The 24,668-nt window shown below is 41.3% G+C and overlaps 1 protein-coding gene across 4 annotated transcripts in view; it reads left to right on the top strand.

Moving 5' to 3' along the window:
- Positions 1-24,668, top strand: part of BLNK (B cell linker) — a 94,376-nt gene that overhangs the window by 19,430 nt on the left and 50,278 nt on the right. For all 4 annotated transcript variants that reach the window (XM_033149318.1, XM_033149319.1, XM_033149317.1 and 1 more), the window contains one exon: positions 16,870-16,916. In XM_033149318.1, the coding sequence (XP_033005209.1) occupies positions 16,870-16,916 (47 nt within the window). The remainder of the gene's footprint in view (positions 1-16,869; positions 16,917-24,668) is intronic.

The raw sequence follows: 24,668 nt of genomic DNA, 5'->3' as shown, positions 1-24,668 counted from the left end.
TGGCGAGGGGTACTCCTGTGCCGCACTACTCCCATTTCCAAACAGGAATAAAGTCCCTTCTTGTGCTTCTTCCTGCCTACTGAACGGCAAGAGATGGAAATGCACCCCCAGTGTAGTGTTCTTCAACCTGACATATTAGTGGACGGCAACCCAAATAAACTGTGCAGCGCCTGTCTGGTGGGTCATCAAAAGCCTATTAGCATGTCATCAGGTGGAAATATCAGTTTGTGAAATCTCTTGTGCCTTGGCCCTCAAACTCTTCGTCCCCCTACCTGATTTCCATAGCAGCCAACAAGAAACAGACAACTCTCTGAAAATAGAAGCCAACATTGTGTTATTAATTTCGCAGTGAGGTTTTTAGAGTTTAGATTTTACAGATCGATATCTGTAAAAACAAGAACTGCGGGGGTTTCCCCCCCTTTTAGAAAATCTTTGTCTTTTTCATAAAGAACAGTAAATCTGCATTAAAGTAATTTCCCCATAACTGCCCTCTCTGCTCATTTGCAGCTCGTTTAAGAAATTGGTTTTTCTACTTCCTGATTTGAGAAGTTGCGCCAGCAGAGAAAGTATAGCTTTTTATTGCTCTTCGGAGAGTTAGCAATTTAATTGCAAAAGAAAAGCTGGCATTTGTAGTGAAGCTCTAAGGAAATGGAACCTTATATCTGAAGGGATGAGATCATTGCTGATGGCAAGGAGCCACTAATGAAAAACAAAAGCTGCTTTGGCAAGTAGCGCTTAGTAATATTTAGTAAGCCATTAAGTAGTTTGGTAACAAAATTGCTTTAATTAAAATTGATTGAAATCCCCCAGTTAACACTGTGTTTTGATTCTTCTTGCTTAAAGACGATTGGCTCCCCACTGACAAATACCCTAATAAAACTGTTACTTAAGCTTCCCTAACACAGAGGCTGAAGCTGAATAACCACAATCTATTGTGAAAATCCATGCACTGCTTGCCTTATGCGCATAAGCAATTGTAGAATTTCAATATCATTTACTGCTTTTGAGGGAAAGAGAAGAGACTGAGGGGGGCGCATGCATTGGTAAACACCCGCAGTCTACAACAGCCTGAAATAAACAAATGTGCAGTACCCTCAGTACACATCTTCTTGGTGAGTAATGGGTTGTGATTTGGTAACCAACATAAGCTGCCACTTGCAGCTCATTCTCAAATCCTGCTTCAGCTAAATGCCATCCTTCTGCAGAAGAAGTTGTACAAAGCCATTGAGACAGTTCTAAATCTTGCCTCGCTATAGGATTTCAATGGAGCAAACTTGATCCTACCTCCCAAGTATCCCTTGAAGCAGGAATGCGGAAATGGTGCTCAGGAATTGTTAGATGCCAACTCCCATCAGGGATGATGGAAGTTGTAGTCCAAACCCATCTTTGCACATGTTTGCCATCTGTGTCTTGAACCAATTGGCCTCCCTCCCTCCCCACTCTACTGCACTATGTAGAAGGCCGGGGATTGATTGTTAGGCGAGGCCAGCTTGCTTTTGTAGAGCAAGAGCAGGGGTAGGCAACCTAAGACCCGGGGGACGGATGCGGCCCAATCGCCTTCTCAATCTGGCCCGTAGACAGTCCGGGAATCAGTGTGTTTTTACATGAGTAGAATGTGTGCTTTTATTTAAAATGCATCTCTGGGTTATTTGTGGGGCACAGGAATTCGTTCTTTTTCCCCAAAAAATATAGTCCGGCCCATCACATGGTCTGAGGGACAGTGGACCGGCCCATGGCTAAAAAATGTTGCTGACCCCTGAGCAAGAGGATAGATGAGGTTTCACTATATGCTGGCACAAGGGTGACTGATTTTTTTCTCTGTTCCTCTTCACAGTAGAATTTTGAACCAGGCTGCTTGACTGATGAGCAAAGTCAAGCTTCTGGGTTCATTCAGCAGTCAATTTTTTTTTTTTTTTTTTGCTAGTCATGCAAAACTCTGCTGAACGTTGAGGTATAGAAATGAAATTTAGGTGCACTCATTCTTGGTGTAATTCCACAGTTCAAATTTGTGAAAATGTTGAGCCTGTGCCTGTTTTCAGAGAGGTGTGTGGGAAAATCCAATGCAAAGCAACATCTCACTTGAAGGTTCACCCCCCTATTCCCATGTAAAATGAACACATGAGCAGAAATGAAAATGCTGAGCTCTGGTGTTCTGGCATGCAGCTCTTGGTAAGCACAATATATATGTAGCTCGTACACTCAGACTGATTTACTTCTAAAAGATATGCAATGATAATATTAGCATGAGACAGTTTATGCTCACAAAATCCTCATCGCATCAGTAATTGTACTTATTTAATGGGCCTATCTGCTATTATAAAGAACTCGTTTGATGAAGGGAGGGTTTTGGTGGTTGTTTTTTAAATTGCAGTAGTATTCTCCAGTCCCGCCAAGTGTCAAATGCTGTTATGGGATAAAGAAAGTATGGTAATGTACATTTAGCATACACTGATAGGAGCCATATTTCGGTCATGCAGCACATTCCACCTGTGATCACCATACTGCAACAGATAATGTTTACAAAACAGTTGAGAAGCTTTTATGCTTTTTTAAATACAGTACATGGTAGATTTTTACTAAGCCAGCTAAAAGCAAAGTTTTGCAGCATCCTTGGCTGTCCGATATATTTCAAAGGACAAGTTAAACGGGCATGTTTAAGATATATGTTAGGTGGAGACAAAAAAATGGTAACCAAACATGGGGTGCCAGTCCTTCAGTGCAAAATGTTTTAATTCATGTAATTCATCCATTTTTAAAGCGAATTTTCTGAAATTTGGTCCTATCCAGCCCCTGCCGAATCCATGCCAATGTTCCTTCTTATAAGGACAGTGGGTGCTCCTCATGCTGGCAAATTTGTGGCAGAAGTCACATACAGTGGTGCCCCGCTAGACGAAAATAATTCGTTCTGCGAAAATTTTCGTCTAGCGGGTTTTTCGTCTTGCGGAGCGGCAATGGCAGCTGCGCTCCGCAAAACAAAACAAAAAAAAGACGAAAATTTTTCGTCTTGCGAGGCAGCCCCATAGACTTTTTCGTCTAGCGGGGCAGCCTTCCACTAGATGAATGCCTTCGTCTAGCGAGTTTTTCGTCTAGCGAGGCATTCGTCTAGCAGGGCACCACTGTACAGTCATACCTTGGTTGACAAACACCTTGCGACTCGAATGTTTTGGCTCCCGAACTTTCTTTGGAACCCGAATGTATGACGCGGCTTACGACTGGCTACAGGATCTTCCTGCAGCCAATCAGAAGCCGCGTCTTGGTTTCCAAACATTTTGGAAGTTGAATGGACTTCCAGAACGGATTCCATTCGACTTCTGAGGTACAACTGTATTATCATTGACATCATAATGAGCCTGTATTCCTTCCCCTTCCTTTAACCCAGATTTATCCTTTCTGGGTAAAAAATAAAAAAACAATGTTGTTGGGGGTTTTAATGTTGCCACCTACCTATTTAGAATATCTCAACAACCCATTTGCAAACCAAGCAAATCTAGAAGCACCAGAGCCAAAGCTACTGTTAGGCAGAGCGAGACTGCTACCTCATGCAGAAGTCAATGGGGCTGGGAAGGAGCAGCAAGGTGTTGGAAGACACCTTGTATGCCACACAATCCAGCCTGCACCTCCTTCTACTATCCTGCCGCCCTCAGGTACAGCGAAGAACTGTGGCCTCCAGTCTGGTTGTCTTCTGGGTATGTGAAATGATGAGGGAGAGACCTTGTCTTTTGCCTGAGGCAGCAAAATGCCTTGTGTTGTTCCTGTTTACACTCCCCTCCTTTCCTCATTCTCCACTGAGCTATTTCCCACACTTTCTTGTTTTTCTCATCCAGATGCAGAACAGGAGGGAGAGAGGGAGAGAGAAACAGCTACTTTGGCAGTCAGTCTCAGCAGGGAGCGGTTCTGCATAGTTCCCAGGCCCTCAGCCAGCAGGGACTCATTAGAATACAGAGGTGACTGACCACAGTCTTCAGTCACAAGCTCTTCCTTCCATTAAATTATTGTAAACTCTCATTCTCCCCCCTCCCCCTCCCCCCCATCCAAATGTTTGTCTTGTGAATAGTGACTGAGGAAGGATCCACACAAGATGATGGTGCTTGAACACTGCCCTGTGTTCTCATGTCAGCACTCAGCTCCAATCAGTTTCATTTCAAATAGTCATTGTTGTTGTTGTTGTTTAGTCGTGTCCGACTCTTCGTGACCCCATGGACCAGAGCACGCCAGGCACTCCTGTCTTCCACTGCCTCCCGCAGTTTGGTCAGACTCATGTTGGTAGCTTCGAGAGTCATTAGGCTATTGCAAAAAAAGGCAAATTTGGTTCCCCCAAAATTACATGATCAAAATGAAGCTGATGCAAATCAAATTTACAAATGTGCATGACTGTTGTTTATCAGCAAGACGTTTGTATAAGAACCAAACTAAACAGGACATTTGATGCATATAAGCATTTCACATACACATTTTTAAACATTTAAATAGGAGCCAGAGGAGGGAAGCAGGTGAGGGTTGATGAGGATGGGATTTAACCAGACAAAACTTGCCTCAGAGACTGCAATTATCTCTGGGAGGAAAGCTTCCATTGGTGACCATTTACTTCCATTCTTATTTATTAAAGAGCCAGCTAGAACTGCTCAAAACAAAAATGATCTGCAAGATATAGCCATAGATGAATCTGCATAAATGTTGCAACTGATACAAAGAGAAAGAAATGTGGTCCAGAACTATTTGGCCCTCCCCATTTCATTAAACAGTGTTATAGATTTATGTGTTAGGATTCTATTGAGATTTGGAGGTGTCAAAGCTAATTTCAGCCGGTCAGCAGAGCTCAATTGTTATTTAGATTTTGGGAGGGGGAGAAAGACCAGTAGTTGAGCTTTTTAGGAGAGCTTTTTTTTCCTTTTAGGCTGCCGATAACCATTTAATTATTATTATTATTTTTTGCTTCAGGGGGGCAGGTGCCCCCTCGTGCCTCCCCTTGGGTACGCCCATGAGCTGCGCCTCTCGTCAGGCTCCCCTTCCTCCTCCCTGTTGTCCTGCCAGTTCATGACAAGGATTTAGTTTAGGGAAGAGGGTTGGCAGGTTGTAATGAGGAAGCAGAGAGGAGCAGTTAAGCTGGCAAGTATCCTGCAGAGCAGGAGATGCTGCTGAAAAAAGATGCTGATGCTCATACTATGGAATAAGTTGGCGTGTTTTGGGCACTGCTGCTGTGAGCTCCTCCATAGGCAGGTTCAGGTTATACATCTGTGAAATTAAAACCATATCTCTTAAAGACACTACAGTCTCTATTGTGCCTTGTTTTTGAACCCTGGTTAAATGCCAAGACACCTGGAATCTTGTGCACTGCTGGGCAGGGGTTGGGGTGACCTGTAACAATATGGAACATCTATAAAACAATCCTGCCTGACAAGAGTGGAGATAGTAGATTTCCCTTTCCTTCTGGTGCAAGCAGCATGCAAAACATATAAAGGCCAAATCCTTTACTGCCTCGGCTCAGTAAATATAGAACCTTGTAGTTGAACTCAGCAAATGCAGGTCTTTAGAGCAGGGAAATCTTATGGCTCGTGACCCAGTACTCAGAGGAGAACAAAGTTCAGGATACCAAGGGGGAAATTGCCAGCTGGGAGAACATCCAGGGCTCTCCCAGCTGGAGGACACTGTCCTGCCATTACCCTCTGACCCGGAGAATGAGTCCTCTGCAGCATCTCTGCCTCCTCAGCCTTTCAGAAGCTGAAGACTACAAAATAAGGGGACGGCCCTTGAACCAGCAAGTCAGCTCCTCTAGGGAGGTGGAGCCTGCTAGAATCCAGGCCCGCTCAGACAACATGTCTTCATTTGGCTACAGCTTCCTCCAAAAACACCACCTGATTTAGGAGGGCTACTTGGAGCTGTCCAAAGCCCTGTATACTCCCTGCCTTGCTAGGGCTCTTGACTTTGCCTATTTCTCCTGAAAGCTCCAAAGACACACAGAGACTGACAGGCTGGGAAAGCTGTGACTGTCCTGATGTTATTGGACTACAATTCCCATAATCCCTGATCATTGGTCATGCTGGTTAGGGGTACTAGGCACTTTGGTAATATCTATGGGGCCACAGTTTCCCCACCCTGGCTTTAGAGCATTTTCTTGCAAGATGCTGAAAGGCAGGAAGTGAAAAGCTTTTCTTCAAGCTAATGTGGATCAAAAGTGGGGGAAAGAAGTCATGAAAAATGAGGAGGCTACTGGGATAAAGCCACATTTGAACCATTTTGTGTTATCACCATCATCTTTTTTTTCTGCACCACCTTTCCTATAAACTCAAGGCAGTAAATATGAGTTTCTTCCCCTTCCCCTTTCCATTTTATTCCTCTATAAACCTTATGTGGTACGTTAGGCTGAGAGGTGGATATTGCCTAGGGTCACCCAGAAGACAGCGGGCAGCATTCTAATATAACATAGCCCAGGGATGGGGGAAGCCCCTCCTGATATTATTGGGCTCCAACTTTCATCAGCCCTAGCCAGCATGGCCAGTGGTCTGAGATGGTTTGAGGTGATAGTTAGCATTGCTACCTTGTTAGGAATGTACACATTGCATACTAAGCTCCACCCGGCAGCAGGATATGAGTTGGATGCAGTGCAGTGCTGGTCCTGTGTCTATTGGTGCTGGGGAGCTGTCAGTAAGAGCTCCAGGTTAGCAGTGGCTATACATATTTGCACATCTGCAGGATGTTGCCACTGCCAGCCCAGAGCTCTCCCATCCTCACTGCCTTGGCCCACCCCACCTTGATCGTGGTGAGCAGCAGCAGCATCAGTGCGGCTATCAGGAGGGCACTACAGCCGCTGCGTCCTTCCTCATGCATTGCTGCCGCCTCCACCCTATGTACTGCATGATTATTTGAAGGAAGGGACATCGGAATATAAGAGCCCTGTTGCATCAGATGCAAAATCTGTATCCCAGAGTGGAACGCAAGACTAAACTCAAAATATGTTGCATTAGTAGAGGAGGGCTGATGAAAATCTATCTGGGCGATTGCATTCCTAACCCACAAAGTCTATTCTGGATAAGAAATGAGCCCATTTCCCCAAAATAAAAAGTTGTTATCTCTAGGGCTGGATATTGCTTTTAGCTGACCTCTGGCCACACTGTCAGTATTCAAAGGGGCCAAGAGACACCCATGTGTTCCACCACTGGAAACAGTCAATTGACCTTTTAATTCTGAGCAAGCCCTTGAAGTTGTAATCCCCAAACAAAAGTAATCTGACATCCACATTTAATTGACTCCTTTTCTCTCTCTCTCTGAGCGATTCCCTATGAATAGAATCAAATGCTGAACTCGGATCAAAAGGTATCTTCCCATGACCATGCAAGCTGGATGACAAAATATGAAGCGTTGCTGAGTTGTTCAACAACTTTTCTAAAACTATGTTATACAGCTATGAGAGATTTCACTTGCCCAGGATTCTAGGGTTCCTAAAAGAAAAGCAGCATAATGTTTAGCAACAATGTTGATCTACTTTACTGAAGATTAATTTTTTGTAGTTGATCCCCACCCTCCCATACACGCCCCTTTCTTCAACTCCAGAACAACTAAGGCTGCAATCCTATGCACACTATTGTGGGAATGATGTTCACTGAAACGAAGTCACCAAGGTAGCTTCTGAACTGATGCTAGGACTATCACAATATCCAAAATATATAAGTAGTACAAAGGCAGGCTTAAGAAGGAAGGAATTATGCTGGCAAGAGGAACATAGAGCTGGCAGGCTCGATCACACTAAACTGCAAGCTGCTATTGCATCATTGCAGCTAAATATAGTTTTATGGGTACCTTGATACAAACTGAAATAGTCTAATCTTCAGAGGAAGTTCTTCTCTGTGTGCCATGGTTGGGAGAGGCATGTTATGTGATGATGAGAGAAAGAGCCCTCTTTGAAGTGATGTCCTACTTTTGGAATGCCCTTCCCTTAAAAGTATACCTAGCACTCAACCTTTTTATCAGTTTGGTACTAAGGAGAGACTGGCTTGTTTGCCCTTGCATTTTCAATGTTCTATAGTATTGCATTGAAATGATAGGTTAGCCTGCTTTGTGGTTTTAACTACTTTTACAGTTTAAAACAGTTTTTGTATTTTGTATTATGTGATTTTGTGTTTTGGGTATTTACTACCCTGTCGTGGCACCTACTGAGTGGAAAGACAATCAATATTTCAAATAAAGGCTGAATTGTATCCAAACTTAAGTAAGAGTGGATCTGTAGAAAGCAATGGGCTTAAGTTACTGAAGTACATTAATATCAGTGGCTCAACCCTAATATTATTTAGCTGGATACAACCCGTGATGTTAGCTTCTGTTGGATACAAGGGCACACAAATTGTTAGGAGAGTCAAAGAGGCATTTCATATGTGACACTATACTGGAGTCACAAAGTCGTTTCCAAACAGTCAAGCAGAAACACCAGAAAGCTCCTGTTGAACCCTTCTCCAGCAGTGACCCACTTCTAATCTACTGCTGGTCATTTGGAAATGCTACCATACTTGGGGCATCCAGAAACCAGAGGCAAATTGCTAGAATGAATGAACTCCAATCTGTCAGAAAGTCAATGCCAGTCATAGCACAAGTCTATCCTTAGAGCTCTCAGATTTCAGGAGAGAGCTATGTCTTTGAATACACAACTTGGATGTATTCTGGAGTTGTTACTACTACTACTACTACTACTACTATTAAATTTTCCAAGTAATAGTGAAAGAATACAACCAGTAATGATAAATATAACAGCTTAGAAAGGCATAAGACTACTACTCAGTCTTACACTTTCAAAATAGAATACTTCCAAATAATACCCATATAGAAATATTTTTTAAAACAGAAAATTAATAATTTATCCTTACAGGTTTTTATGTAAACATCCTTATGAGTTTTTTTTATAACAGAAACATGAAGAGGCAGAAAGCAGAATTTGAATGGACTGTTCCAAATATAACATGCAGCTGAAATGTGTCCTGTCTGGATCTTATGTTGGCATGCAAGGATAGTTTGCACATTATTTTAATTTGCAATATGTTATGCTATTGAGCTTTTTGGATGGTTTGAATCTATTTTGCTCTTTTTTATGCTGATTATTAACCTTTGAAACAATATGTGTGCAAGCTTTGAGGACTGGGGGGGGGGGGGTCTTATTCTTTTTAAATTTAAAAAATATATTATGCTTTTACCATAAATTTGTACACCCATTTCACAATATTCTTCATTATCCTACATTATTTGACTTCCCCACACCTCCCTCCATGGTGTTCCTTTTGACTCTTAGTTGTGCTACATATCTTTCTACGACTTGTAAATAATTTAGCTGCCGTTCCTATATCTAGTCCTACTTGGAGATTTATGTAACTGCTATAACTCTTTAAATATTCTCCAAAGTTTTCCCACTCCTCTCTTGCGGTATGTTCATCCTGGTTTCTTAACTTTGCAATCAGCATCACTAACTCCATATATTCCATTAACTTATTTTGCCAATCCTCTTTGGTTGGACTGTTTTTGCCCTTCCACATTTGTGCATAGGTTATTCTGGCCGCAGCAGTTGCATAAAGAAAAAAGATTTAATATATTCTTAGGTATCTTTTTATTTATTTTCTCATTCGTGCATACCGATCGCGATGTTAGGATCTGGAAGACAATGTGGTCCAACCTTAAGGCAGGATCCTGAGTGCACAATTCTCTCCCACACCACACAAATCCCTCATGTAGACGGAGCTTCAGTCTCCCATCCGTAAGACTGGAGCAAAATTAACTGTAACAGGGATCTGCTCAACAGATCTGTTACAAAGTTGGACAGGTGTTGTACATCACTTTGACTTTTGGATTCTCTCTCTCTCTTTATCACACTCCAGGCCCTTGTTACTGGTTCTGTGGTTCTGCCACTCACAGTTGCCCTTCTTGTCAATGTTTGTTCATTTCCTTTCTGAAACACCACAGCTGCGCTTGTTTTGTGTAGACACAAATATGCAGTATACTCATGCCTTATTTTAGGCTTAATTTAGGACATTCCTGCTTCCAACAGGTGGAATCCAGTAAAAGCATGCAGATTAAGACATAAATGTTTCTTTTAGATGCCTGCAAGGTCACTTTACTATTAAATGAGAAGTGTAGTTTTAAAACTCTTCTCACCATTAGTTTTTCCTCTGTTCAGGATATGGCCTATTAAAGTTCTGATGTGTCTGACAGGATCCAGTCTTGCAAGTTTTTCTAAGTTCTAATTTTGCAGCTCTGTCCCAGTTTGCAAGAAACAGAAAAGCAAATTGTGTTGCCCAACAGCAAAGGAAGAAAATGATAAAAGACGACAAATGCAGGAGTCATTTCATTAGTGAAAGAGTATGATATAACTAATTTCTGGACACAAGAAGAATGTTAAGATAAATGACCAAGCAACTTTGGGGTGAACAGGAATCGTCTTCCTGACCACTGGCATATCTCGGAAGGCAGCTTGAATTCTAGATGCCACAAATACAGCACATCAAAGCACACAGTACATTCATAAAAAGAATTTAAGTGTTATAAAAGCCCTTTCTCATTTACTTCAATTTCGTTTAAAAATATATCAGAACCCTGGCTTTCAATTTGCATGACATAAAACTGCTTCTGAGAAGAGTTTTTAAATGCACTTTTCATTAAGACCACCAGATGTCAGAGTTTTCTACACTGAAATGGCTTTGAAACCAAATTATCTTCTTGTTTCAATCAATGCATATTTTCCATTTTCATTGGTCACATGCCCTCCTCTATGTTTCAGAACTGTGGTTTTCCACCAGATATCCTCACATGCCAGGATGAGAGGTGCTATTTGACATTGTAACCTCAGTTTGTGGCTCAGAGAAACTTAGACGTACATACCGTACATTACTCCACAAGCTCATGAGTACTGGTATTTTCACACCTTACATACTTTAACCAAAACTGGAAATATAAACCTCTTCTCTTGACTTCCACATCCTTCTAGAACACTGCCAGTAGCCTATATGGGGGTTTTCCCCCTCTTACTGTTCTGCAGTGTTTGGTAACTGATACATTCTTAAGTTATGTTTGTGTTTGTTAGCCCTCTTCAGTTTTGTTTTGTTTTTAAGAAAAGTGGAATATATTTTAAATGTTTTCTTTTTAAATGGGAAGAAGATTTGGACTTATTTTGGAAGAAGTAGGTTATTATTCAGAACATTCAGATTTTAACTCTGGGAAGAAATTCTGAATTGACTAATTCATTTCTGTATAACTCATAAAACAAGCACCATTCCATACTAATTAGCCCAACATTTCTCTCTCTTTTTTGTCTAGCTGCAAGGAATGCTGGGAACCCATTCCAAGCTCTTGTTAGAAAAGCTTTGGAAAGCAAGCGATAAGAGTCCAAAAGAGACAGGCGAAAAAAGGATTATCTCAGTATTTTCTGACTTGGCTGATGCAGCTAATTAGGGGTTGTAAAAGCATCCACTGGTTGCCAAATGCTGAAAAGGTCGTTAGCAAATACCGGTACTTCCATGGGGAATTCTGGGACTAGCTGGGATATTTTAGCATTCAGAATTGTGTGTGTTTTGCTCATATCCCCCACCCACTGTTTGGTATTGTACAAGAAAAGTAGAGTATTGAACTGCAAATGTACCAGAGAGTACACATAAGAAAAGCTTATGTTGCCTGAAAAAAGTATGGTGTGGAACATTTGCATAGCCATCAACAAGTTTGCTTTAGGAAGTGACTTCTCAACAGATGTTACAATGCAGGAAGTTTTTATTTGAAGGCAGGAGCACAGTCTACTTCCTTAAAGGCCAAGGGTGATTTGTTTTTCTTTTAAACCAAGCATGCATGGTTTTCAGGCTAGCAGGCATGTGAGCAAAATTAAGAGGTGGAGGAAAGCCAGAATGAATGTTTGTGCCAAAGTTTCTGAAGCATTTTATATGCAAGGAAGAAGGGAGTTACTACAGCACGATGCTAGAGTAAACTCATTTCTAGGTTTATTTTCAATTAATCACATTCCAGTGAACTTGAGGTTCGGACCATTGAGCTATCAGTAAATAGTACTTCCCATCTAAACTACTAGATGTGGTTTTATATGTGTTGCAAGCTGTCCAGAGTGACTGGGAAAACCCAGCCAGATGGGCAGGGTATAAATAATAATTATTAATAATAGTTAACTGATCAAGAAAATCCTTAATTACTCCCTAGATGAATGCAAAAATCCTTCTAGAATAATCATAAAGTTTGACAAAGTTAACTCAGACTTTCCAAACATTAAGCACTCTGTTTTATAGAAAGTATATCTAATATGTTAATTCCCAAGAGCAATCTGTCCAAATGATAGTAACTGTTTTATTTCCAGTTTTTGGTGGTAAATTGTTCTGGCAAATCCTAATAAGTACTACCTCGAATTCTGATTTGAATCAGAATAGTGACTATACTAAGCTGCACAATATTGTAGTAATTCCTTTCCAGGGTTGCCAACTTTTAAAAAAATAAATCCCTCATCCATGGACTACATGGCCTCTCCCAAGTCAGATGTTAGGGAGCAATAACCCTGAGTATCACCATCGTACTGACAGTACTGTGCCCCCAAACGCCTAATGACCGCTCCCAGCTGCTTCATATAGATATTAAATAGTTGGGTTAAAATAAGTGCCTTGTGGCACTACGTAGCGGTGCCAGCACTTTCCCAATGCTGGTCTCTGGACTTGGTCCTGTAAGTTAAAAAAAAAAAAGGTAAAGGACCCCTGGACAGTTAAGTCCAGTCAAAAGCGACTATGGGGTTGTGGTGCTCATCTCGCTTTCAGGCAGAGGGAGCCGGTGTTTGTTCACAGACAGCTTTCCGGGTCATGTGGCCAGCGTGACTAAGCCGCTTCTGGCACAACAGAGCACTGTGCCAGAAACCAGAACGCATGGAAACACCGTTTACCTTCCCACCACAACGGTAGCTATTTATTCTACTTGCAATGGCGTGCTTTCAAGCTGCTAGGTTGGCAGGAGCTGGGACAGAGCAACGGGAGCTCACCTCGTAGTGGGGATAGGAACTGCCAACCTTCTGATCGCCAACCCCAAGAGGGTCAGTGGTTTAGACCACAGCGCCACCCACGTCCCATAGGTCCCGTAAGTAGCACTGGAACCGCTGTGGCACAGCACCCCTTATTCCCATTCCCCAGAGCTAGCCCAGGAGGATACCATGTTCAGTGGTATCAAAAGCTGCAGAGAGAGCGAGAAAGCAAGAAGCAGGAGCAAGGTTCCTTTCCCCGTCTTGCTTTCTGTAAAGGTCATCCTTTAAAGGTGACTCATAACAGGCTTGAACCCAGACTGAAACAAATCTACTAGGCAGATCCTGATAGAGCATGTTACAGTAGTCAAATCGAGATGTAACTAATACATATAGGACCATAGTCACATCTCAGCATATCAGGAATAGGTGCAACTGATGTACCAGCCAAGTTCTACCCATTAAATTTCTGCGTCTCATGCAGATCTTAATGGCACTAGAATTGAGGCAGAAAAAAGCTGTCTGCCCCTTTCCTTGTCCATATATATATATCCATAGGAATTTGCTGATTTCAAGACCTAGTCAGGCATCCCCTAATTATGGTACATACAGTGTGTGAAACTAGTTTTCTGTTTTGTCTTACAGTATAATTACAGGATTAGTATTAAATATAGATGGTTTTCTAGAGTCTGAAATACCACATTTTCCTAATGCAGATAAGAATCTTAATGAGAAGCAGGGATACATTTGAATTTGAAAAGTCTGTAGATACACAATTTTGCTGAGATACTGCATATGCTGTGTGTGTGTGTGTGTAGGTACCCCTGACCGTTAGGTCTAGTTGCAGACGACTCTGGGGTTGCAGCGCTCATCTTGCTCTATAGGCCGAGGGAGCCAGTGTTTGTCCACAGACAGCTTCCGGGTCATGTGGCTAGCATGACTAAGCCACTTCTGGTGAACCAGAGCAGTGCACAGAAACTCTGTTTATCTTCCCACCAGAGCGGCCCCTATTTATCCACTTGGACTTTGACATGCTTTTGAACTGCTAGGTTGGCAGGAGCTGGGACCAAGCAATGGGAGCTCATCCCATCACGGGAATTCGAACCACCGACCTTCTGATCAGCAGCCCTAGCCTCTGTGGTTTAGACCACAGCACCACCCGCGTCCCACATATATATGGGTTGGGGGTTGGTGGAAACACTTAGTTCCACTCTGAAATCAGTTTTAGCTGAGCCAGCAATATTCCGGATTAGATTTCAGAACCTGGACTGGATTCCATTCCACACTTGTGAAGAGAACAGGATTGCCAGCTCTTGAAAATAAACATTATAGTACCCAGGAAGGGACATGGGTGAAGCATGGATTTAAAGGTGAAGTCAAGATTACAGAGTTTTTAGGTGGGTCCACATGTGGAGTTCAGTGGTATACAGTAGACCTGGAGGTAAAGCTCAGTGCAGAAATGGACTCTCCCAACCAAACTTTCCTACTAGTTACTCCCCCTGCAAAAAAATAAAAAATAAAAATCCCACATTTACAAAATGTGAATAATATTCAGAAACCAGTGGGGCAAGAAGACCACTCTGCTTCTGACCTGAAAGTCGGCATTAGTTAACAACGTAGGCAAAGGCATACTAAGGCTGAAACTGCAGAGCTAGAAATAATCAGCAGATTTAATTTTGCTTGTTTGAGTTTTGTCAAGAATGATTTGTTTTCTCATCACAGCTGTTAAATAGCAAAGCTAGGAGGACTGAAGAGGTGCATGGTCACTGAACTTACCTTACATTTGGGCCTTGTCTCACTGACAGCACCTCTAGCATTTCTTGGCCTTTTGGATGCACTGTCTGCAATTTGTTTTTATAAACCCATTGTGTGTTTACCTGTGCGTAGATACGTGCCAACCTTCACCCCACAATCAATATGTTAGATGTCCAAAGAGTAAGTCTTGCTTTCACTGGAGAACTTCAACATGACTATCACTCTGGATTTGTATTGGCAGAAATCATGGATTTCAGCTGAAGACTAGTTAACTTAAGGTACTGTCAGGGAACTGCCACCTGGCCCGTTGAGGGGAGTGGAGGGTCCAGTAGCATACAGAGAGCCCCAGCACCAATTCAGCAGCAGCACCTCTTCCAGCGGGGAAAGTCACCACACCTCCAGTGGGGAGCAGAGGGAAGGAACCAGCCCGGCAAGGAGAGGGCTTAGAGATGCCACTGAGAGCCCCAGCGCCTCTCCTAGCCAGGAGCCGCAAGCAGGGAGCCTGGCGGGGAGAGGGCTTGGTGATGTTGCCGAGACCCTGCACTCACCTCGACAGGCTGGTCAGGAGGGAGGCACGCCATTTCCGGCACCCAAGTTGCGCAGAGGGATGAAACGCAAGGAGGGTAGGAGAAGACTTGGGGTGCCAAAGTTATTGTGCTGGGGGAGAAGCTGGAAGGGGCCACTCCCGGATTCTGCCAGTGACTAAGACAGACATGCTTTTTGTAGCTCTGTACTGTAAATAGTTTGCACAATAAAACTGCAAAAGACTGTTTGGGCTCCTGCTCCGTTACTCTTGAAGCACCATCACGCGAACCTTACAGGTACTTTACAGAACAAAAGTTGCCCACTCCCATGTCTCATCCTATGTCACTCAGGAAGGGCCCTTGACCTTCTGGAAAGGTTGGGGGGCACAGGTAGCTGCAGGGAGGACATGAACTTCCTGAAGTTATCTTATCTGAGGAACCAAACTCATGCTTTCCATGCTATCTGGTTCTCATGCTTTCTGTGATAAAGTTGGGGTTTTGCAGCCCTGCTTTGAAGTTCACCCTGCTTTTTGCTTTTGGAGCACAGCAGAAATGGTAAATCTATCAAATTCAGCTTGTGTGCAAGTAGACAGATGGTTATAAATTTTGTAAAAATAACACGCTCAAGCTTATGTTACATCAAGATAAAAAATATAGTGAAAACTTTATAAACAGAACGTTGCTGTCTTCAGTTTGAAAGGGTCTGCAAATAAACACTGAAGTCTGTGTTAAAATATATGTTATTTGTCTGAGTAATAACAGAATTACAAATTTGTCATTGTGTGTAATAGTAATATTTCTAATCCTAGTGATACGACAACCCAATAGTTCAACTGGAAGTGGCCAAAAAAATCTCCTAAATAAATAGGAATAAAACTGGGTTTGGTGATGATAAGATCTATAGATCAGGAGTCATGACCAAGGGCAAAGACTCACTGAACAGCAGTGGCAGAGTGGAGGGATACTGGTAGAAATCAAGACTTGGGTGGTCTAAAACTTGGTAAATGATGTTTGCACCAATTCAGCAATAAAGAGTGAGTTTTCCTGAGCAAAGCAGTGGGGCAAATGGAAAACTGCTTGGACTCATGCCTAGAAAGTATAGGACAAGCAGAAAACTTTGGACCTGTGCCTTCTAGCCATGAGGCAAGTAGAAGTGTGAATGAGCCCTGAAAGACTTCATTTCTGAGTAGCAGTGTTCTTTGATGCCTCTCCCTTTCCCCTCAAACTGTCAAGGGTTACAAGACTCCTGGAGCCTCAGTAGACATTCTGTGGAAGCTCCAACAAAGGAGATTCATCCAATTCATCCTCTTGCTTGCAGTTTTAATAATTATTCATTAATCAGTATGGTTTTTTTTAATGCACAACATTCCTGGGAAGATTTTGCACTGTACAACATGTGCCACTTCCCCTCCACAGTAATCACCAGGTGTTAGTAATAAAGAGTTAATAAGTAACCAGGACTTAATCGTTCAGTGGCATTAAAAGAATATGATTACTTAACTCCACAGAGTCATCTAACTGTCCTCCAGCTAAAGTGAAACTCAATTTCAATTAGCTCCTCATTTGTTTTAGCTGTTCCCTACAAAAACACTTCTCTCTCTCTCTCTCTCTCTCTCTCTCTTTCAGAATTTATCAGAATATGAGATGAACAGATTCTGTATAATGGACCAGCCGTAAGTTTTCACCTTTTTTTTTTTTTGGCCTTCACAAAGTGGACAGATGTTTTGTTGCATTTCATAACTAATTTTGTATTATTCATATTTAATTTAATATCCTCATTTCTTTTTTCCCCTTTTCACATAGAAGAGAATCAGACCATAACCTCATCCAAACTGCTACTGGTATATTTATTTTGTGTTTGGATTAGAACAAACTAGATTGGCCTTGCAGAATAAATTCCACCTTTCATTTGGGTATATTAGCCTACAGTATTGGGGCTGTGTCACACTATGAGTTTATTTTATTTTGTGATTCAATAATGCACAAAGTAAACAGAAAAACAAGACAAAAACAAAAGCAAAAAATAAAGATCAGTCTCAAAGCAGCAGATTGGGTACCATTATATTAGTCTGTTCTTAATTCTGCATTATAAATATATTAAGTACATTAAGTATATTCACACACACATATACATGTAACACATGAATTAATATATGGGTGTATAAATGGTCTAAACATCATAAATGGTTTCCTATAAACAGTAAAATGTACCATTATCAAAAGAAGAAATATTTGTTTAAAAAGCAAGTCAAAAAAATATTTACAAAGGATATAACTTCTAAAGGAAAGACAAATTAACCCACTCTATTAATTCAGCTTTACTCGAAAACCATGTAAGGTCTATTCTGATCCCCGATATTCTTAATTATTTGTGTGACTAAATACCATCTATTTGATACTTCACTAAGTATTGGCACATCATGCCATAATGTTAATTTTTTATTACTTCCAGCTTGTTCTAATAATTTCCAAATGAGGTCCTGTTTGCCAGACGTGTGTCCTTACTTTCAAGTCTGAGCTTAAAAATCCTTGCTAGTGTAGTACCCCAGGTTGTGTACATAATTTGTTCCGGGTTACAGTTCGTAACCCGAAAAGTACGCAACCTGAACAAGCGCGCTAAAAACCCGGAAGTAGCTGTTTGCGCGCTCCGGGTTGTGCTTCCGGGTTACCGGAGTTCGTAACCCGAAAAGTACGTAACCCGGAGCGTACGTAACGCAAGGTACAACTGTACACAGCACATGTTACACTTTTTTTAGCTGCAGGTGTTGCAAGGCTTGCATCTGAGCTTGCATCTGAGCACTCGCATGTACTCAGTGCACAACTCAAAGAGAAAGTGGAATCTGTTACAAATACATGTTTACCCTTAACCTGCCCCGCACTGGGAAAGAAAGGTTGATTTATTATATAAAATAAAGGTGGAGAAGTGTACGGATGCTGTTTCAGACAGCAAACTTCCTGCTACATAAAAATAAGTCTTAGGCTGTGGTCCTATACGCACTTATGTAGGATTAAATACCATTGAAATACCATTACTTCTGAGTATCTGAACATAGGATTGCACATCAGATTGCTCAAGCAAAACAGCTCTGAAGTAAAAGAATTTTGATCCGGACTCTTGTGTGAAAATACCCTCCAATATTTGTCGTTCAGGACATTTTCTATTTAAATATCTTCTTAATTTCCAAGTGCCTAAACATTAGTCATATGGAAGTAAAGAACCCTGGAAAAATAACATATTTTTGTAAACATTTCAAGCTCAGAACTGTCTTTATTTTCAACACAGTGACTACACCATAATTATATCTCCTGTACATTTCCAAATTACAGGCCCAAACCAGACAATTATCTGTAAGATTCACACCCGTTTTTGCAACATGCAAAGTACTAAATTCTAGTCTCCCTTGCAGTGCACATTAAGCAGTAACTCATGTGAGTTATGTCTGGAAAGGTTAGGGTGAACACAGATGTTTCATATTTTATATTCACATTTTTAAATAAATATTGCACATTGCTCACTAAAGCTTCATGTTATTCCTTGTTTGGTACCCAGGAAGAGTTGGCTTGCTTAGTTTAGCCCCAACTTCCAGCTCTATGGCTACATAGTTTATTCCTCATAGAGATACAATTCCCAGCACCCTTAACAAACTATAATTCCTAGGATTATTTGGGGAGGAGGATGTGCTTTGAATGTGCTTGAACGGTATAGTGTGCGCGCAGCCTGTTTTTCCCATTCAGGCTCTATCCTAGAATGTTGCTAGCTGGTCTAAAAAGTTGGTGAATGTGCATTTTAAAGATTTTTGTATCCGGTTTCCTGTTTTGTTTTCATTACAAAAAAAACAAAAAACCCTATTTCAGCCGATGTTTGTATGGGCAATTTATTTGCTGCCATTCCCATCAGTAAACAAGGGTCTGCCATGTGGTGATTAACATTATGTAACTGCTTCCTTATCAGAAGAAAATATGCATCTATATTTACCAAAATGTAAATAGAAGGTCGCTTAGAAGATGAAATGAAACTGTGTTGCCACAGAATCTTTTTAAAACTTCCTCACATGTTGCACTTTCTGGGTAACTATGTACAAAGCCATGATCTTATCACTCCATTGCTGTTTCAACAGTTGCTTGAGTTAAACATAATACATTAATTTCCTACAGTACACCCTTTATTGAGAAACTATTGATGTAGGAATTCAGATTCAGTAGGGTCAAAATGATAAGGAAGCATATCTTTGGGAGTGCCTGAAGTTTCATGTGAAGAAATTCCAGGCAGTAATCAGCCATCATATTTCAGAATTTCCATCAAAGGTTCTCTCTCATGTGCTCTTATATACCGGTAATATATTCTTGATTTATCAGGATCACTGATAAAAGAAATCTATAATTATGGAAATACATAATTTCCCCCTTTGTGAATATCTGGAACAAATTATGCATTTGGATATGTAGACCATTAAAAATGAATATATTCTACACAAACACATTATGGGGTTCACATGATTTCAGAATGGGTGGCCATTGTGCATTTTGAGCACACGTCACAGAGAATGTGCTACGTTTTAGCAGCATGAGCAGGCAATATGCATAAGATCCAAGTGAGGAATTTGCAAAGTGGAAGAGTAATGCATGGAGTGCCCTATTCATGTTGCCAAGTCATGCATATTTCCCAACATCACTTGGAGGCTAAACGTATCCACCTGACAATGTCAACTGTTTATGCTGTTCAGTTTTGCTTATTCACCATGGTATCTGTTGAATCTGCACAAAGGCTGACGTTTATGCACTTTCTCCAATGACTTCAAATTAATTACACATACACTGACTTGTTTTTTTACAAAATGATGCATTGTATCCTCATAGTGGGGTGGGAAATGTGTACATCAAAACAATTCCAATCCCAATGCAAAGAAACCAAAATTCTTCAGCATGAAAACTCAAATGTATTCAGAGGCATGCAACTCAATACAATATATGCCTATATTGGTTTATTCTACCACAGTAAACATATCTTAGCAGCAGGGCACTTTTGTATACAGTTGTATATGCAAATTTCTATGTGTAGATGCAAATTTCAGGGGAGAAAGCAAAATTGATTATTTCCAAAGTTTTTGGGAGGGAGCAGTCAATCTGAGCCAAGATGGAAAAACCCAGGGTGCAGGACTCCTGAACCATCTCCAGCAATACCACTGTTTAGAATGATTAACAATTAGAATCATAGAATCATAGAGTTGGAAGAGACCACAAGGGCCATCCAGTCCAACCCCTTGCCAAGCAGGAAATTTGCCCTGCTCATCTGAACCAGAAGGCCCCGTGCAAGATAAAATAACAAAGATGAGGCCTTGCCATTTTTGCATGGTCTGAGCCCCCCGCCCCGCCCCCACCCTTCCCTCTTTCCAGACAGTCTGGTAGAAAGTGCTGCACCTGGACCTCAACAGTGAGAAGAAACTTGCCTTTCACTCAAGCATGAAGAAACTGCACATTTAGATTCTCAAGCTCTGTAAGGAAGGAAACTGTGAACAGATGCATCAAGTAATCTGAAGTCCTATCTCTTTCACATTCAAGACTGAAGTTATTTGCACCTAGTATGCTGTCGCCGTACACCAGGCCTTGTTCCAATCTGAGGACCAGAATGCTCGATTGTTGCTATGATTGCCCCATGCTATAAAAGCCATGTCACAAAACACAGCTGAAATTGCCTTAAGGTATTATCCCAAACAAAAAGAGAAAAGTACTCTCAAATTTAAAACAGTTTTAGCTAACTAATAATAGTTTGAACTATCTTTTTTCAATGGCACATTGCAGCCTACAATTGTATTTTTGCTATTTCATAAAAAAGGGAAATGTGCAAATGATTCCACATTGGCACACACACACCCCGGTCTGTTTTTCCAATTCTGTTTTGTTGTTCATAGCATTCTCTAATTAATTTCACAATTATTAGCACAATTATTAATGGATTAGCACACTAACTGTGAACTTCCGCGCATGTTTACCCGAATGTTAAATGGAGCTTACTCCTTGATGAGAGTGCATAAGACTGCAGTCTAAGTGGGAAAACAGTTTACCTCTTTTATGTCTTTAAGATATATTTCTCCTGGACAGCTCACTTTTAAGAAATGCAAATTCAAAATTCTGTTCTCCCATACGGTACAAGGTATAAGCCCACTGTCTTTTTGTAAAACAACAACAAGCAACTGGCACAAATAGCACATTCAAACATGGGAAAACAAATGTTATATTTTAGTTTTCTTATGCAACAAAATAAACCCAATTCCTCTGCCATTATGTGTCATAGTATCCTAATAATGGAAATTTTAAATCACTCATATTCCATGGTCTGAAAGCTGCACAAATAATGGAAAAAATTCTGTGGTAAACCATTTTCAAACAGCAACTTTCCAGCTTCATGTTACATTCCTAAGACATAAAGAGGGAGATGTTTCTGTCTCTTTACAAGTGTAGAGTAACCCTGTACTCACTTACCTGGCTGTGTGCCCCATTGAACTCAGTATGCTTTACTAATGAGTAGACATGTATAAAACTATGCTGTGTGTTTCTTTAGCTATGTTGCTTGGTTAAAACATTTGAAATACTTCAGGAAGAAATATTTTTACTGATACGTATATAGATATAGATATAGATATAGATATAGCTTTAATGAGATGTTAAAACAATACATTGTCATATTTTGACCTGAATCTTACCGCTAAACAAAAATGGTTCCATATTGAAGTCTAGGATTCAAACCACCACTTAATAGTTAAGCCTAGGGTCTAAGCTATGATTGACATATGGCAATATCCAGGCCTCCACGGCACCATTGGGTGAACCTGTATTTCAGGGATGGGGAACCTGCAGACCACCAGATCTTTCTGGGCCCCAGTTTCCGTCAGCATAGGAAACGGTTAGGGATTTTTAGAGTTGCAGTCCAATAACGTATGGAGAGCCTCTGCTTCCCTATCTCTCCTGCATAATAACAGGTAAGGAAAAAATCAAGCCTTTTAGTTGATAATGAAGCAAAAGTCCCCCACTGACTGAAGAACCAATCAAAATAATTTTTAAAATAATAATAATAAAAGCAGAAGTGTTAACTGTACCTCCAAACTGTGATTTTGTTCTCAAGGGAAATTAACTGTGGCTGGAACAGTTGCTAAGTGAATCATGAAGACAGATCCGGCATGAGAATGTGCTGTTTTCATGAATGCCTTCTGACTGTCAGTGTTTCCTAGTAGAAGTGGAACTGTACTACCTAAAATGAGTACGTGTGGCCCTCTAGATGTTGTTGCACTGCAACACTCAACATCCCTGGCCGTTGGTTTTGCTGGCTGGGACTGAAGAGGAACTGGAGTCCAACGAGGAATCTTGGATGTGCATTGACACAACTTGTTTTTTATGTTGTTGGGACTGGAAGATTTTGCAAATCCTGCAAAATAACCTCAATAATGCCATGTCAGAATGAGCACATTGAGGACCAGAGAGCTTGTGTGATTGCTCTGTCATATTCCAGCAGGAACCCTGATTACTCCAAATCTGCTAAGGGAGTTACCCATTACAGGACTGTAATGTGCAAAAAAGAAACGTCCCAGCTGCCTTTAGAGCTGCATTTGCAGAGGGGGCATTCAGGTAACTGAAGCATAAAACTGAAAACCTTCTGCTGGGTCCGTCCCCCCCAAATTTCTCTTATAATTAATCTGGATTCGCATCAGGAGGAAAGGCATAATATAAGAGCTATAAAAGAAAAAGTGAGGGGAATGAGAAAAGAAAGTGCATACATATTGAAATCATAAAACACAATTTAACACATCTCCTGGAGCATTAGAAATCTTGGTGGAGTTGTCCATCCTTGTGCATGTACAATCGTACCTCGGATGTCAAACAGAATCCCTTCCGGAAGTCTGTTCGACTTCCTCAATGTTTCACTTCCAAAGCACGGCTTCTAATTGGCTGCAGGAAGCTCCTGCAGCCAATCAGACGCCACGGAAGCCCTGTCAGACGTTCAGCTTCCAAAAGAACGTTCGGAAACCGGAACAATCACTTTCAGTTTTCGATCATTTGGGAGCCGGAATGTTTGACTCCCAAGGCTTTCGGGAGCCAAGGTACAACTGTATATATATTTAACACACATGACTTTCCTCAAAGAAGCCTGAGAAACATAGTTTGTTTAGGGTGCTAGGAACTGTACATCTGTGATGAGTAAACTACAGTATAACGTTTACGGATCTGTCAAGGTCACAAAACCTTACAAGAAGAGAAATGATTCATTTTGGAATTAGGTTTCTAACCCTCATGGTTGAAACCAGGTGGTGACATTGTGAAACTCCAAGAGGCACACAAAGTGGCAAAGAACAGGTGTGGTGGGGTCACACTGAAGAAGCTGCTTAATTTTAGCATCTTCCTGAATTTGAGAGTGTGATAAGATCTATAGCGCCCAGACACAGCATTAGGGATGGTGCGACTACTACAGTGGAGACTGGAAGCACTCTTCTCAAAGCGTCTTAACTTCACATGACCCTACAAGATGCTTCAGCCCACATGACTGACCAGAATGGGACCAGAGTGGGTGGTGCTATGCTCAGTTCCTTTCCATTGGGCATGAGGGGGAAGTACCCAACAGCACCCAGTCAGGATGCAATGTGGAAAACATCTGAATACACCTCTGCACTTGGACTTGAAAGCCCAGGTTCAATGTTCACACCATACATTCAAAGCACAGGGTTTTCCCCAAAGAACCCTGGGAACTGTAATTTTCTAAGGCTGTTGGGAATTGTAGAAGTAAGCTACAGTACCCAGGATGGGGAAAGCCTGGTGCTTTAAATTTACAGCGTGGGTGTGTGAGTCCGTTACATGACAGTGGCCAGCAGTAATGAAAGTGCATTGTCTGTTGTTTTTCAAAAAGTGTTCTTTTGTGCCAGTAGCGAGTCATGACCCGGAAATCTGTCTGTGGACAAACACCAGCTCCCTCAGCCTGAAGCGAGATAACGCCAAAGGATAAATGGACATAAATCTGACATCAGGAATCACAAGACAGAGAAACCAGTAGGAAAACACTTCAATCTCCCAGGACATTCTATACAAGATCTCAAAGTAGCTGTCTTATTACAAAGGAATTTCAGAAATAGACTGGAAAGAGAAATTGCTGAATTGCAACTTATTACCAAACTTAAAACCATGGAGAGACCTAGTCTGAATAGAGACATTGGATTCTTATCTCATTACACATGATAAAGCTATTTTTAGCCATCTCACCCCTTGCTTTTTCCTGTAAGACCAATTGCAGTTGTTAACAGTCAACAGGTTTTCCACACCCATCAGCCATTCCCACCACCCTTCTGAGTAATACCCCTCCCCACCCTCTCACTATATATAAGGGTCTGGTGACTTCTGTTTCAGTGTATTTGAAGAAGTGTGCATGCACACGAAAGCTCACA

Source organism: Lacerta agilis, chromosome 5 (genome assembly GCF_009819535.1).
Source record: "Lacerta agilis isolate rLacAgi1 chromosome 5, rLacAgi1.pri, whole genome shotgun sequence".
Lineage (NCBI taxonomy): Eukaryota > Metazoa > Chordata > Lepidosauria > Squamata > Lacertidae > Lacerta > Lacerta agilis.
Note: the sequence above shows the minus strand (reverse complement) of the source record. Positions and strands in the feature narration are given on the sequence as shown.